The following is a 13895-nucleotide window of genomic DNA, read 5'->3' as shown; positions in this document are numbered from 1 at the left end:
CCGTACCGAACCGAACTAACGTAACGTTTTACCTTTTAACCCTTAAACCGTAACGTAAAAGTTAACGTTAGTAGTAGTCGAAAGAATTACTTCTCTCTCTCTCTCTCTCTCTCTCTCTCTCTCTCTCTCTCTCTCTCTCATATATATTTTTACTTTCTTTTATAATTATAACATGTTAAGTGTTTTATGCAATGTTTACATGTTTATTTCTTATATGAATAATCTATTATTGTTCATACCGTATTCTTTTTAGCTTTAGCGTACGCGCCTATCAGGTCTGCAGCATCATTAATCGCTAAGTACAAAAGCCCTTCGTGCAGTGATACAAAAAATTCGTAATCGCGCGCACGTTCAGAATGTCGAATTAGTAACGATAAGGGTCCCTGAAATAACAATAAGGATTCTTGTCTTATACATTTAAAATACCAACTTGCGTTTTCATTTTTGACAAATATAACGCTTACATCCATTTGATCAAGATACATCAAACAAACGAGCAAAGCCGGCAGATCGGGGCTCCGATAATCATTTATGCACGGATGAGCTCGTAGGAAGAATGCATTTGTTTCGTTTTCCAATCCAACAATACATTTGCTGATAGCAATATCATTCGTGGAAGTCAATAGTGTCCAATCATTAGTCATGTTCATTCTAAAAATATATTACCATTAATATATTGCATAATTTTCAATGATTTCTATCTTAAAAAACCAAGTTGTGCAGTAATTAAATTCATATTACGAATATGGTTAAATATACAAACTAAATAAGTTACGGTTCAAAAAACTTGTTTATTGAGAAAGAGATCGTCTCTAAAAAGATATTTTAAATTTATTATTATACATATTTCATGAAAAGAAAAAGTCTTCACTATAATTCAATACTATACATTTTTATAATCGTTATTGATTAATGATTCACTTTTCTTTTTACTATAAATTATTATTCTAACATATATACATATATTTCATTAAATACGTTAAATAATAAATGCTAACTGTATTTACTTATTGTTAGTCTTTCCTTCTGCAACTGTTACATCAGGAAAGAATGTTTTCCATGGGGCATACACATTTGGAACTGTACGTATTAATCTCATGATGTTAACAGTCATATATAAAACTATATTTTCTGGTAACGTCAAGATTTTTCTGCTTGATTCGATATTTGTCATGATTTCCTTTTGATCTACATCATTATCTAGACGTTTCAGAATATCAGTGAGAAACTCTTCTTGTTGCAATAAACTGAACATGTAAGGATTGCTATCTACAAATATTTGAAAAAATTCATATTATATATATATATATTTTTTTTTCAGTATATCATACTGTTTCTATTCCCACTATTCTATTTCTATTATAAAATTATTGATTAAAAAAAATTTTTAGAAATGAGATTTTACCTTCATTGTACAGTGCTATTTTCATTAAATCATTCGCAACTCTTTCCCCTTCTATCTTCAATTGAGCAATATCATTTAATTTCTTTATTGCTACTTCTTTTAATCTGTCGATTGTTAACACAGTGTCATATAAAAGCTCTTTAATCCACTTTACACTTTTTTCATACTTCTCGTATTCAAACTATATTAACAAAGATATGTTAGAACAGTTACAAATCGTTTCAAATAGCTCTAATTACTCTTATTAAAAGAAGAAATTATAATAAATTATATGTTACACATATAATGGATACATACTTGAAGCATCAAATAAACACTAGAAGATTTGTATGAGAATGCCATGGGCTTTTGAACACTAATTCGAGTAGTAGCTAGTGCAGTATCTGCTTTTAATTCATCTATTATTTCTTCATAAGGAATCAATTGATCATCTCTTTTCACCGGAGATTCCATAATGAGTTCTAGCAATAGTGGAATATATTTTTTGTACACTTTACTAATGGAAGTAGTGTCCATGACGATAAACATCTAGATTTAAATAAAGACTACAGTTAATTATATCATATTTGATAAACGATTACGCTTAATATGAATATATAATGTCCTAAAATTTTTGTAAATAAACAAACAAATATTTCTTTAAATTAATTTTCAATAAAATTATACAATAGGAGAACAAGATACTCACATAAATAAAGATTGTATCGGCGTTCTCTAGATAGGTAAATAATGGTAGTAATTTGGCATCTAATTCAGGATGCTGCTCTGAAGAGTCCGTACTGTAATTTTCAATGTGACGAAAGACAATGGAATCTATATCAGGTACAGGTATACTTTCTAACACTTCGTCGGGTATATGTGACTTAAGAAAAAAAACATCATCAATAGCAAGAAGATTGCCAGTGGTAACTTTGGGTATAAAATACTTTAATTACACAAATATCTATCTTATTTTTAATTAAAACATTCACATACATTTTCGCTTATGGCTTGGGAAAGAAGTATATCGTTTCTCGCTAACCCAAGCATGCCGAATTCACGCATCCGATCGATTTTTCTTTTTCTCTCCTCTCCCGAAAATATCTTTAACATTTCACGGCTGGGTGTGCCTTTCACAACAACCATTGGAGTCTCAACAAAATATTTCTTGTAAAGATTGAACCAGTAACTTTTAGATTCATTTTCTAATATTTTGAGATAATGTATAATGTTCAACCTATGATTCAGCTGTTAATGAAAATGATGCAATCAATATTTTTAATAAAATGCAATTTATAAATAAATCATATGTGTAACATACTTCTTTGAGTGCTTTTCCATATAACATATGTTTAAACAATCCATTTGCGATTGTATTATGTGGATTATTTTCCAGATCATTTAAAATTTTAGTAATATATCTACGAATTATAATCCTCATTCTTTTTAATTCTATACCAACGTCAGTTGTATTTTTAAGTACTTTCATCACAGATTCCTTGACTAGAGGAACTTTACTACCCGGCACATTCGGAAACATTAAACTTAAAGCTGAAGTCGAGAATTCATGGAAGTAATATTCATAGGAAATCTGTTCCTTGGCAAATTCTTTCTGCAATACACCTTCGGTTGTGTCAGTCAAATATTGCGAGATTAAGCAAAAGCCAAAATAGTCATACAATTTGTTAATGGACGGTCCTTGCCAGGCTATACGAATATAAGCTCCAGTACATGAGTAGCACGGATATTGGAATTCTACATCTATACTTTTTGTAAGCGGTTTAATTGGAGTCTGCCAAGGTCTTTTAAATTCGCCTCTGTCTCCCTATAATTTTAAGACTAAAATCAAAATTATCACAAACACAAAATAAAGATTACAATGTCAAAATAATATATGTATATACACATAAATATGTAATAATATAATATATATTATTACATAATCACATATTCTAATTTATTATTAATATACAATATAATTTTTAACAAAATAAATTCATAATATTTTTCATTTATTCTTGATATGTTTATTTCTTTAATTTCTAAATTAAATTTCTAAATTTAATCCTAATTAATAATATTTAAATTAAAATAAAAAATTTTTAAATTAACTTACTTTTGATATTATTTTCTCTTCTAAAGGTAGTAACGTGTCTAAAATTTTAGTATGATCTACTTGACCTACTATTAACACAGTTAAGTTTTCTGGTCTATAATATTCTTCATGATACTGTCTGATATCTTCAAGAACAAGATATTCCGATATGTAATTCGATGTACCTGCAAGTATACAATAATAAATAATACTTGCAAACCCATTGCAATGAAAAATAAGCTGTAAGCTGTAAGAATTAATTGACAAATTATAGTAGATTATTCTTCTTATATTCGAGCAATCAATTTCTTACGTCTTACGACTTATTATCTCCATTGTAAACGATTCTTAGAGTAGGATAATTCGAAACTCTCTCGTCAATACTCATTTTCGTATATTCATTAAAAATTTTTCCCAACAAAATACTGATCTTAGTCCAATCAGATCCTCATAATTTGGATTTATTTCACATCGATTTACGCTTTGAGTTATAATTTTTTATAAAAATTATACTTATTATCGGAAGTCAAAGTTGACAACATGTTTGTTTTTTTAATATCCAAGATACCTGTTGTTCAATACCGAGCATTTCATACGAATTCTCTTTTTGTTCTTATTATTCATCGAAATATTTCGTGAATGATAGGAAATAATAAAAAAATGTCAATAATGAGCAATAAATAAATACATAAACAATTAAAAAATAAAAAATTCCAAGTTTTTATTCAATACATTCAATACATTCTACTTGTTGATAATTCCTCCATTTTTTTTGATAAATAATTGATGAAAAATAGCAAGAGTCTCAAAAAAATAAACATCAAATATTAAATTTTGCACAAATTTTTTCGATATCTCATTTGAGAATGAAACCATTACAAAATTCTGTCACCCACTAGATTGCTCTAGAGAATCAAGGGAGAGTGGAGCGAATTCAACCGAAAACCGCCGTTTGTTGAAGTGAGTACGAGATATAATACTCCAACATGCTCCAATATGCTCCTGCCGTAGTTTCTACTCACTAATGAGCATAATGCATTGGAATGAGTAGGAACTATAGGTTTGTTCGCTTCGCATGTTCTAACATGCTCTAAAATGCTTCTACCATAGCATTTACTCGCTCTATCGCGCACATTGAAGTGAGTAGAAACTATAACAAGAGCACATTGGAGCATGTTGGAACATGCGACGCGAACAAATCTTATAATAGGAACATATTGGAGCATGTTGGAGCATGCAACGCGAACAAACCTATAGTAAAAGAGTGATGAAAGATACGTGCTGCACACATTTCTGGATAAATGGCGGAATCAATTAAAGAAAAGAATGCTATCCGCTTCCTTAATTCTCTGGGTTGCCTGAAGGGAATTCTATATAGAAAACATTAGAAGAAGAAAATCAAAAGGTCGGTAAAAAATCTATACAAGGATCTGGAAGAAGAAGAAGAAAATCCCTGTTCAACTTATAACTGTTGTGGGAGCGAGGGGGAGGACGTAGATAGCTCTACACTGCCCACTAATGACTTTGCATAGTGGATACTCGAGTATTCCGGGTATTGAACGAAGGGGGGAAATTCGTGTATTGACAAGAAAATTAAACATTTTTTATACCTTGAACAATTGAGCTATATCCACAATTTTCGGGATACATCGCTTTCATTAATTCAGTATAAGTTACATATTCTCCATCTAATTCTTTAGTCCTGGTATCAAAATAAAATGTACCTCCATTGTCTCCATATTTAGTAATATGATGCACATTTATAATATACGCTGCTTCCTATTGAAATATAAAAGTTTTAAATAAAAGTTCTAAACATTTCTTCATATAATTTTTTGACAGTATATAATTATCCATATTAATATTAGATATGTTAATAACTTATCAGAATATATATATTCAGAATATAATGAAGATCCTACATAGAATAACTCATATCTCTTTTATCTATTAAATTATGAATAAAATGTTTCACAAAAACAAAATATTTTGTAATATTACATTAGATAACAAAAGCAATATATATAAATATTAAATAAATTTATATAAATATTCAAATTTTTTTTACCGAAAGTGTAGGATAAAGAATATGATCAAGATATACAGGCAGTAAGGAAAAAAATCCTTTTGTCTCACTTGTTCTCATACTGTAACAAGTATAATCCTGAAACGTATGAATCTCGGCATCAAGTGAGTAACATTTATGAGACCAGCGAGTCAAAAGATTTTTATAGGGATAGTCTTCACTACCCATCAATACAAGATGTGACACTGCTTCAGGAAGACCATCGTCTGTGAACACTTCGGTAGCTGAAAAAAAGAATTGGTATAAATATAAAGATGATTAAAAATACTTTGATGTTTCCTACTACTAACTTTTATTTCAATAATCTTTTCATTGAATAGGAATTAACATAACTTTGTTTGATTTGTTAAGAAAAGATACAGACATCTAGAATTAAATTAATTCCGAAAGAATTTTTTAGAATTACAATTTCGAAGTAGGGTGCCAACTTTACACACCCAATCTGTCATATTATGTCAACATATTTCTGCCATTAGAACACGAGCTTACTGATGACACTGTGCCAATTTTGATAAACTTTGCTATATCTCTGCCAGCATTCTATCAACAGCATTGTATGTACATACATGTAGCAAATATTTTGTAGTCTATTGTCGAGCAGAATCTATAATTCTCGACAGACTTATTGTTAGCTACCTAGGAGTCAAAGTGAAAGGGAGAACTCCATATAACATTATATCCTCTATTAACACGTATATTCAAAAATTACCGATAGCGAAGTGGCAGCTGACAATCGGATCACTTACGTCCGCGATACAAATTGTCAGGCCAGTTTTCAGGGATCTGTACATAGCAAGTGGTATCTTGTCGTTGATCATCATCGAATACACCATCCTGAATATACCGTTTGTTGGCGGATTCACGTCCGTGATCTCCGCGAGGCGGGGAGTGCGGAAACCCGGAACACCCGGATATACAAACCTCGCGAAGTTCATTCACAAATTCCAGTTCTATTGTTCTGTACAGTATTACTGATCGATACTGCTTACTATCAGATACCGTGCCAGAAATATATACACTTCGTTAGAATGTTCTAAAATGTCAAGTGACATGGTATTGATATTGAAAATGTATAGTTCATGTCACGTTTGCTATAGATTTTCAGTACTATCAGTGCATTGCAGTGCATTTCCGGCCAATGGCTCCGTTCTAATAGATCGTTAGACTCCTGGACGCAAGTAGAAACACTATTTTGACAGACATGGCGAGATATTCTAGTGACTCGGACTCGGACCATAGTAGCAGATACCGAAGAAAACGAAATCGAAAATCAAGGTAAAAAAACGCGAGAATAATATCTGATTCTATTGTTAATTTAAAGGTTAGGAGTTACAATTTTCAATTTGTACTCACATTATGTACATTTCATTAATTTTAAGTTTATTAATTTTATTATGCAATTTAATTTTAATTTATTTTATTTATTAAATAAATATTAAAATTATATTTCTACTAGAACATGTTTAAAGTAAATATTTATATTGGTAGAAATGGATCTTATTGACAATCTTATTATTCATAAGCAGAATATTCAATATTATAATAATTTTTTTGCAGATCTAGCAGCTCAGACAGCAGTGAATCCTCGCCACATCGAAGGAGATCCTCAAAACATTCTAAAACAAAGCGTAAACATCGATCACACTCGAGAAGCAGAGGAAGAGATCGAAATTCAAAGAGCCATAAAGGATCCAGGAGCAGTCACTCGAGAGACCGAGATAAAAGACGTTACCGTGCTAGCACAGGTAGATCATACTCTTCAGATCGTACAAGAAGGAAGGCTAGATCTACATCCAGAGAAAAATCACGAAGTCCTTCCAGCAGTTCACAATCGAATCAACCGAAAATTAATACAGAGAAAAGCCAAGTCTTAATGACAAAAGGTAGAAACGCGTTGGCTTTTATGAATATTACATTTAAATATTTTAATGATATTTCATCACTAAGAGATACAAATTATATATTGCTTTTTAGATGATTTTCCCATTGAGCCACGTTTCAAAGATAGTGTACTTGAAGAAATAAACGCTGAAGGTTTCATTCCTAAGCAGTTCACTTCATCTGCTACCAAGGAGAGTAAATTTAAAAATATTGTAATAGACATTACTTCAGATACCATACAAGTTCCATTAGTATCTAATATTGCCAGTGGCCCGGAAAGTATATTTCATACATCAGTAAGTTTTAGTTGTTTTTGTATTTCCTGATGTACTCGTACATAAATAACATTTGTTCTTTCTTCTCAGATTATGATGGATCAAGAAGCAAGATTCGATAAATGGGTGAAAAAACTCTATACTCTTAGACAAAAAGCTATAGCTGACTTGACACATACAAATATGACATAATTTAAGATTTAAAAGATTTAGATTAGCATTTTTTAATACACAAATGCATATGAAAATATATTCTGCATGTGAAAAATACAAAAAATATATATATATATGCAATAATTATGTAATTTGAATTATATATATAATTTGAAATATATGTTATATATATATTCAAATATATATATATATATATATATATATATCAATAATAATATAAATAAAATATAAATAAAAATAAAAAATTTTAGCAACAAATTTAGAAATTAAGATAATAAAATTCTTTTGTAGATCTTTGGCTTTAATAAAACTTCAATTAAAAAATCAGTAAGATATTCGATATGCACTGACACTGACATTTATATGTATCATTTATTTTCTTGTCAGACTTTACAATTATTCGCGTACAGTTTTATAAATTTGGTTTTTTATAACGCCATAAAGCTAAGGAAACTTGTCAAAACTTATGAAGATAGAAATAGTGACTATAGGAACTTAACTACAATCACACGAAACGACAGAGAATCGTGTAACAATTCTATAATAAAGTTTAAATGCGCAGACAAAATTACGCGTCATCATGGAATTAAACAAAAGTTAATTGATATTAACAAGATATTTTGCATTTCCATCCCCACTCGGAAAGTGGTGGAACTAACTAATACGCTATTTATTGCCACCAGTGTTTAATCTACGTGTCTACGGACATTTAAAACGGTGTTTACGTACCGCATACTTATATATTTGCGTGTTTGTTTATTGGAGTTGATAATACAAGTAACAGTACATAACTAATACAGAATTATTATAAGTGTTCAGGCACTCGGTCCATAACATGATATCTGTGCAGACATTAATATATATTCCCTTTATTTCGGTTTGTTTACAAAACGAAGGTTTTTTTTATATAAATTTAAAGAAATCAATTCTCCTAATCTGATATTTGAAACGAGGCACAATATTTTTAATTACACATTACATTTAATATCTACTTCAATAATTTATATAAAATCATTTTGTAATAAATATATTCCATCATAAACATTCTAGAATTTTTTCCTTTTTAATATGCTACTAAAATCTTAGGTCATTTATTATTTGCATATTATTTTCATTACAAAGTATCTTGAATTGAAAAAACTTAAAAAGTCATTTCACAAAAGTGTTAATATTAGAATATCTATAGCACGCAGTCTAAGACTAATGAACATCCGAGTACCTGAATACGTTTGCCGACACTAAATGCTGTACGCGCGAATATATAATAAAATGTTTAAAAAAACTAAAAATAATTTCTCTTTGTATGTGCGTGACAATGCACGAAAATAAACTAATGGCAAAATTGCATTCAATCACGATCTTTATTCCAGTTTCTGATTCTTAATTCCAGTTTTCATGATAAATTGGCAATGAACTGGTATGCATAAAACGTATTTAAAATACGATACTGTATTATTAATATTTATTGAAGTATGTAACACGATTAGAAATGCAGAAGAGATAAGCATGTCTTACATGGAATGTTCAAACATCAAGACTTTTTCTCTTGAATTGGTTATTCTTCTGTTTTTTTTCTCAATTGAAATTGTAAAAATATTTATATAGTCGCAGTAATCTTATGAATGTTAATCTGTTTTACATATTAATTACAATTGCAAACCCAATATATTTCTCGAAACACATTTTAAAAATTATTTTCAGTTTCGCAATATCAATAATTCGTGTTTTTATACCTCGAGCTTACTGTGTTTACACAAGCATTAACGCGATAGATTTTTTTAAATAGAATTCACAAATGAATATATCTATAGTTTTACTAATGATAACGTATCGTAAAACTGCATCATAAGCGCAACCACTTAGTGCACGGCTATTCTACTGATTTTATCGTTTTTTTAACGCAGACATAAATATAGTCAACAAGCTATGTGCCAGAATCCATAATAATAAACATTTTACTACTATGGCGTAACACTTGCTATCTGTTTAAATTGAATATCATACCACAAGAATATGGAAGAAATATTAATTTTCCTATATGATCCAGCAGACAATATACCATCCTGCTAAAACTTCTTGCATCTTTTTAATAGTGATTCAGTCGTTCACATTTAACTTCTCATGATATAGAGGAGTTTCTTATGATGTATTATATACTACAGATCGATAATAATAAATTGTGTATTAGCATTATATAATAGCCCTGTTCTTTTTAGCTGAATTTCTTGTACGGTTCATCATTTCTCTTTTTTTTTGCAACGTGGAGAGAAAAGGTGAACCGCAAGAAGTGCAACTGAAAAAATAGACGTAAAGTTATCATTTAAAATTAATAGAAAATGGAATAACTAATAGAAATGGAAAGACTTACAAAGAAGATCTCGATAAATATGGGAAATGTAGTTGAAATATAGTTTAGAAAAATGTCAAGAATGAGAAATTAATTGATGCACAAATAAAATGCAAAGTAATAATTCTAAATTCGACGGAATATTTACCTAAGCTTGCCCTGGACAGCTTATAATTTTTATACATTGATCTACTGGTGGTTTTAATATTCTAGAATAATTGAAAATTCCCACTTCTCGATTTCTCATAATTTCATTCGAAGTCTTCTAAATTCACAATATCGACTTCCATGATATTATTGCCGGCAAACTGTCCGAATACTCCGGTCTGTACTGATGTACTGCGTTTTACAACTGAAATATTTGAAAACATAATAATATATTATATGAGAAGGATTTTATCTTCTCTGGAAGAAATTTTTCTTAACATTTTTATGCAAATTAGAACATTTTTCAAAAATACTGAAAAAAATCAACATTTTTTTTTTATTATAATTATTCACAAAAATTATTCATAAGATTTCTCATTCTATTTTTGAAAGAATACTTTAAATTTTTATAGATTTCATAAAATTTCATCAGAACGAATACAACAAAAAATTTTAGAAATTTTAGGATATTTAGAATTTACATATAAAGAATTTACATATAAAGAATTGTAGAAAAGATGTAGACTTTTTCGGCACTTTTGAAGAGTGTGTGTATTTCAATTTGTATAAAATATTTGAAATTTTTTTAGAAGTTGTAAAATTATTTAGAAATTCGGAAAAATTTACAAAAAATCCTGAAAAATATATATATGAAAAATTTTCACCAGGATTGTATGGATATAACTTGAAATTTGATAACTAACTACTAGAAGAATTCACTTTCTGCAGCATATAAGTAGGCAAATCCTGGCATTCACGTGCTATGTATGTTCCAACGATCGACATATCGGTAATTGGCGGCGTGACTACTCTCATAGTTTCTCGTACGACTGCAGTGTTCACTTCATAGTAACCTGATATACAAAAATTGCAAGTACATCATAATTTAATAATAAATAAATTATAATTAAAATTAATTAATTCAAATTAAATCACATACTTACCATTGTACATTTTTCTAAGGAGATCATACATATTACGAGGTGGCAATACGCGCTGACGATTCAGTGGCATGACAAAGCAACACTGACCGTCAATATCTATAATACCTGTCTTATTCTGTAAATAAACATGGTATCGTAAGAAATATGTCCCATGCGATGCAAAAAGTTTTGTTGTGATTCAGAAATACAATATTGGCCAGTATTTATAATAGTTTTTATTTTAAAACCATCTTAAATAATATCTTACGATGCTCTATTAATTTATCTTAAGATAGACTATATTTAACATTTTTTGAAGATAAGAATCGATTATAAATTTCGGTCATCGACTCACAATGTTGAAATCGTGTATGAAGCGACCTTGTCGTCCACCGCGAAAATCAGGCACATCAATTTTCTCATAATGCTCATTCTCAAGATCAATCTCAAATCTCTCCTTAAAGAAATTATTAATATCATGATCTATGTGCCTTGCAATATCTAAAGCGTCCTGCTCCATGGCTCTGGTGAGACTCTTGGTAAACAGGTCAGAATCAGCCAAAAGTCCCTGATGAACTGCGTTATTGCCATAGGATGCTTTGTTCGAGCTATCATATGGAATGCTGTACCATCCAGTACTGAATCTGCGCATCTGAGTCCTGGCATACTGTTTGTAGATATACAGCCCACCAATCATGCCGATAAGCAGTATCGATAATGCAAGAAGAAAGAGCAAAAATGTTGTCGCCATATGTATACGGTGGATGCTTGTTCTAGAAATGAAGCAACGGCTTCTGGGGACCGCATCTGTTTTTGAACGTCCTGCTTCAGGATCAGCTTTTGTACCATCCTGTTAAAGAAGAATACCTATATTTAATTTATTTTTGAAATCTCTAAAGAAAATACCGTAAAAGCCTAAAAATATTATAAACAAGCAATTATTTGAATAACATACAATTATTTAATTATTTTTCAAAATTCAATTTAACTTGTAAAAACTACATCTAAAAAATGTATAACAAAAATTTAACAATTTTAAGGATTAACTTTAAGGATAACTCCGTTTCCATACTACTTGACAAGATATATAATGAAAAACAATCAAGTGATTTAAAATCAATAAAAGCTAAAGAGGATTTCATTTTTTTGTAATCCTTTTTTAGATGCTTCATTTCCTTGTCATTTAATGTACATCATCTTTATTGAGGCATGTACTGCATCTGTCATGTTATAATATATAGCAGTATATTTTGTTCATTAATTTACTTGGCCTGGCTCTCTCGTTGGTGGATACTCATACATACATACACATACTTTGATATGTGTGTGTACAATACATGTCAACACTATCGAACCCAAGCATTCCCTGCTGATAGCATAGAAACAAGTATACATAGATATAACGTACTTTAGCACATAAATTGACAATTTGTTGAATATGTACACATACATATGTATATATTCGACAAGAATTATTACCAGATATATGTGATACGTATACATTATACGTGTGTGTGCCAAGGGTTGCGTTAAGTGGCTTCGCTGCGCACAACGCGACCCTAACGCGATCAGTTATAAAAATAGCGATGTTCTCCGATCGCGACGGGGTCCTGAGATGTCGAAAGAAATTAACGATCCGAGTGACGCGATCGGGCATTGCGAGCAAGGTGTGTACATATATACTAACCGCCGCGTTTTCCTCCACAAACAATGGCTGCTCCATTTTGTCGGACGCCTTCTTCTCAGTGATCGCTTTCGTGATTACCGTCATTTTCGTAGTTTTTCACACTGCGGACGCTGACGAAAGAATGCGATGCGAGTTGACGGTCCGACGCGCGTCAACTATGATAACGGTTTATCGGTTGGTGATAGAGTTCCTCGAAATCGAGGATGCGGAGTGAGGAATCCGACTGAACGGACGTACACAACGCTACAGTCAACTCAAAGCTTAGAACGACTCGGAGCGACTGCGGCGCAATGTTGGAAAATCGGTGTATCCGAGGGATACGAAATAAAATCCCTCGGAAGAGCGTTATACGCATGCGTAAGCTACGTCATCGACCATGTGACATTCTAATGATTCTTGGGACCTATATAAATTACAATCCGTATCTACATTATTTTTATTGATAAATGCGCATATTTAAAATATATTAAATGCTATATTAATATGTATAATGTTATATAGAAATACATACATATACATATAGTATTATGAATATCTAGATTTTTTGCTAAAAAGGATATAAGAATTATTTTTAGTTAACATACATATATAAAGTATAGAGTATTTATTTCATAAATAAAACCGAATTCTACCAAATAAATAAGATAAAGTTACAGACATTTTATTTATAAAATTTTTAATTTAATTTTAAATTAAATTAAATTTAATACGAGTCTACAGATTCAAATAATTTCATCGTATAATATAATTAATCTTATTACTAATAATATAAAATCAAATTTTTATCCTTCCTTTCCGCTTTTATTGATAAATTTCCTATTATTTTGTAATTTTCTGTTTCTATTTCATGAGGAATTTTAATGATATATATATATATATATATATATACTTTATTA

General features: G+C 30.1%; 3 protein-coding genes across 3 annotated transcripts in view; 1 reads left to right on the top strand and 2 right to left on the bottom strand.

Annotated features, from left to right (window-relative positions):
* Window positions 1–6398, bottom strand: part of LOC105622805 (uncharacterized protein C05D11.1-like) — a 6775-nt gene extending 377 nt beyond the window's left edge. The window contains exons 1-12 of the mRNA XM_012204216.1: window positions 6275–6398; window positions 5548–5789; window positions 5090–5258; window positions 3501–3664; window positions 2706–3209; window positions 2381–2632; window positions 2094–2267; window positions 1703–1933; window positions 1406–1586; window positions 1008–1269; window positions 465–651; window positions 240–383 (exon numbers count right to left, since the gene is read on the bottom strand). Coding sequence (XP_012059606.1) covers window positions 240–383; window positions 465–651; window positions 1008–1269; window positions 1406–1586; window positions 1703–1933; window positions 2094–2267; window positions 2381–2632; window positions 2706–3209; window positions 3501–3664; window positions 5090–5258; window positions 5548–5789; window positions 6275–6398 — 2634 coding nt within the window. The remainder of the gene's footprint in view (window positions 1–239; window positions 384–464; window positions 652–1007; window positions 1270–1405; window positions 1587–1702; window positions 1934–2093; window positions 2268–2380; window positions 2633–2705; window positions 3210–3500; window positions 3665–5089; window positions 5259–5547; window positions 5790–6274) is intronic.
* Window positions 6399–6766: 368 nt separating this feature from the next.
* LOC105622771 (micronuclear linker histone polyprotein-like) lies at window positions 6767–7913 on the top strand. Its single transcript, XM_012204183.1, has 4 exons — window positions 6767–6840; window positions 7123–7448; window positions 7540–7742; window positions 7812–7913. The coding sequence occupies exons 1-4, from the start codon at window positions 6767–6769 to the stop codon at window positions 7911–7913; spliced, it is 705 nt and encodes a 234-aa protein (XP_012059573.1).
* Window positions 7914–10493: 2580 nt separating this feature from the next.
* On the bottom strand, window positions 10494–13083 carry LOC105622770 (integral membrane protein 2C). The gene is made up of 5 exons (XM_012204182.1): window positions 13000–13083; window positions 11668–12162; window positions 11334–11448; window positions 11094–11243; window positions 10494–10594 (listed from the first exon to the last, which is right to left on the bottom strand). The coding sequence occupies exons 1-5, from the start codon at window positions 13081–13083 to the stop codon at window positions 10494–10496; spliced, it is 945 nt and encodes a 314-aa protein (XP_012059572.1).
* Between the last annotated feature and the right edge of the window lie 812 nt (window positions 13084–13895).

Source organism: Atta cephalotes (genome assembly GCF_000143395.1).
Source record: "Atta cephalotes unplaced genomic scaffold scaffold00048, whole genome shotgun sequence".
Classification (NCBI taxonomy): Eukaryota; Metazoa; Arthropoda; class Insecta; order Hymenoptera; family Formicidae; genus Atta; species Atta cephalotes.
The sequence above is the reverse complement of the archived record's forward strand: the minus strand, read 5'-3'. Positions and strand labels throughout refer to the sequence as shown.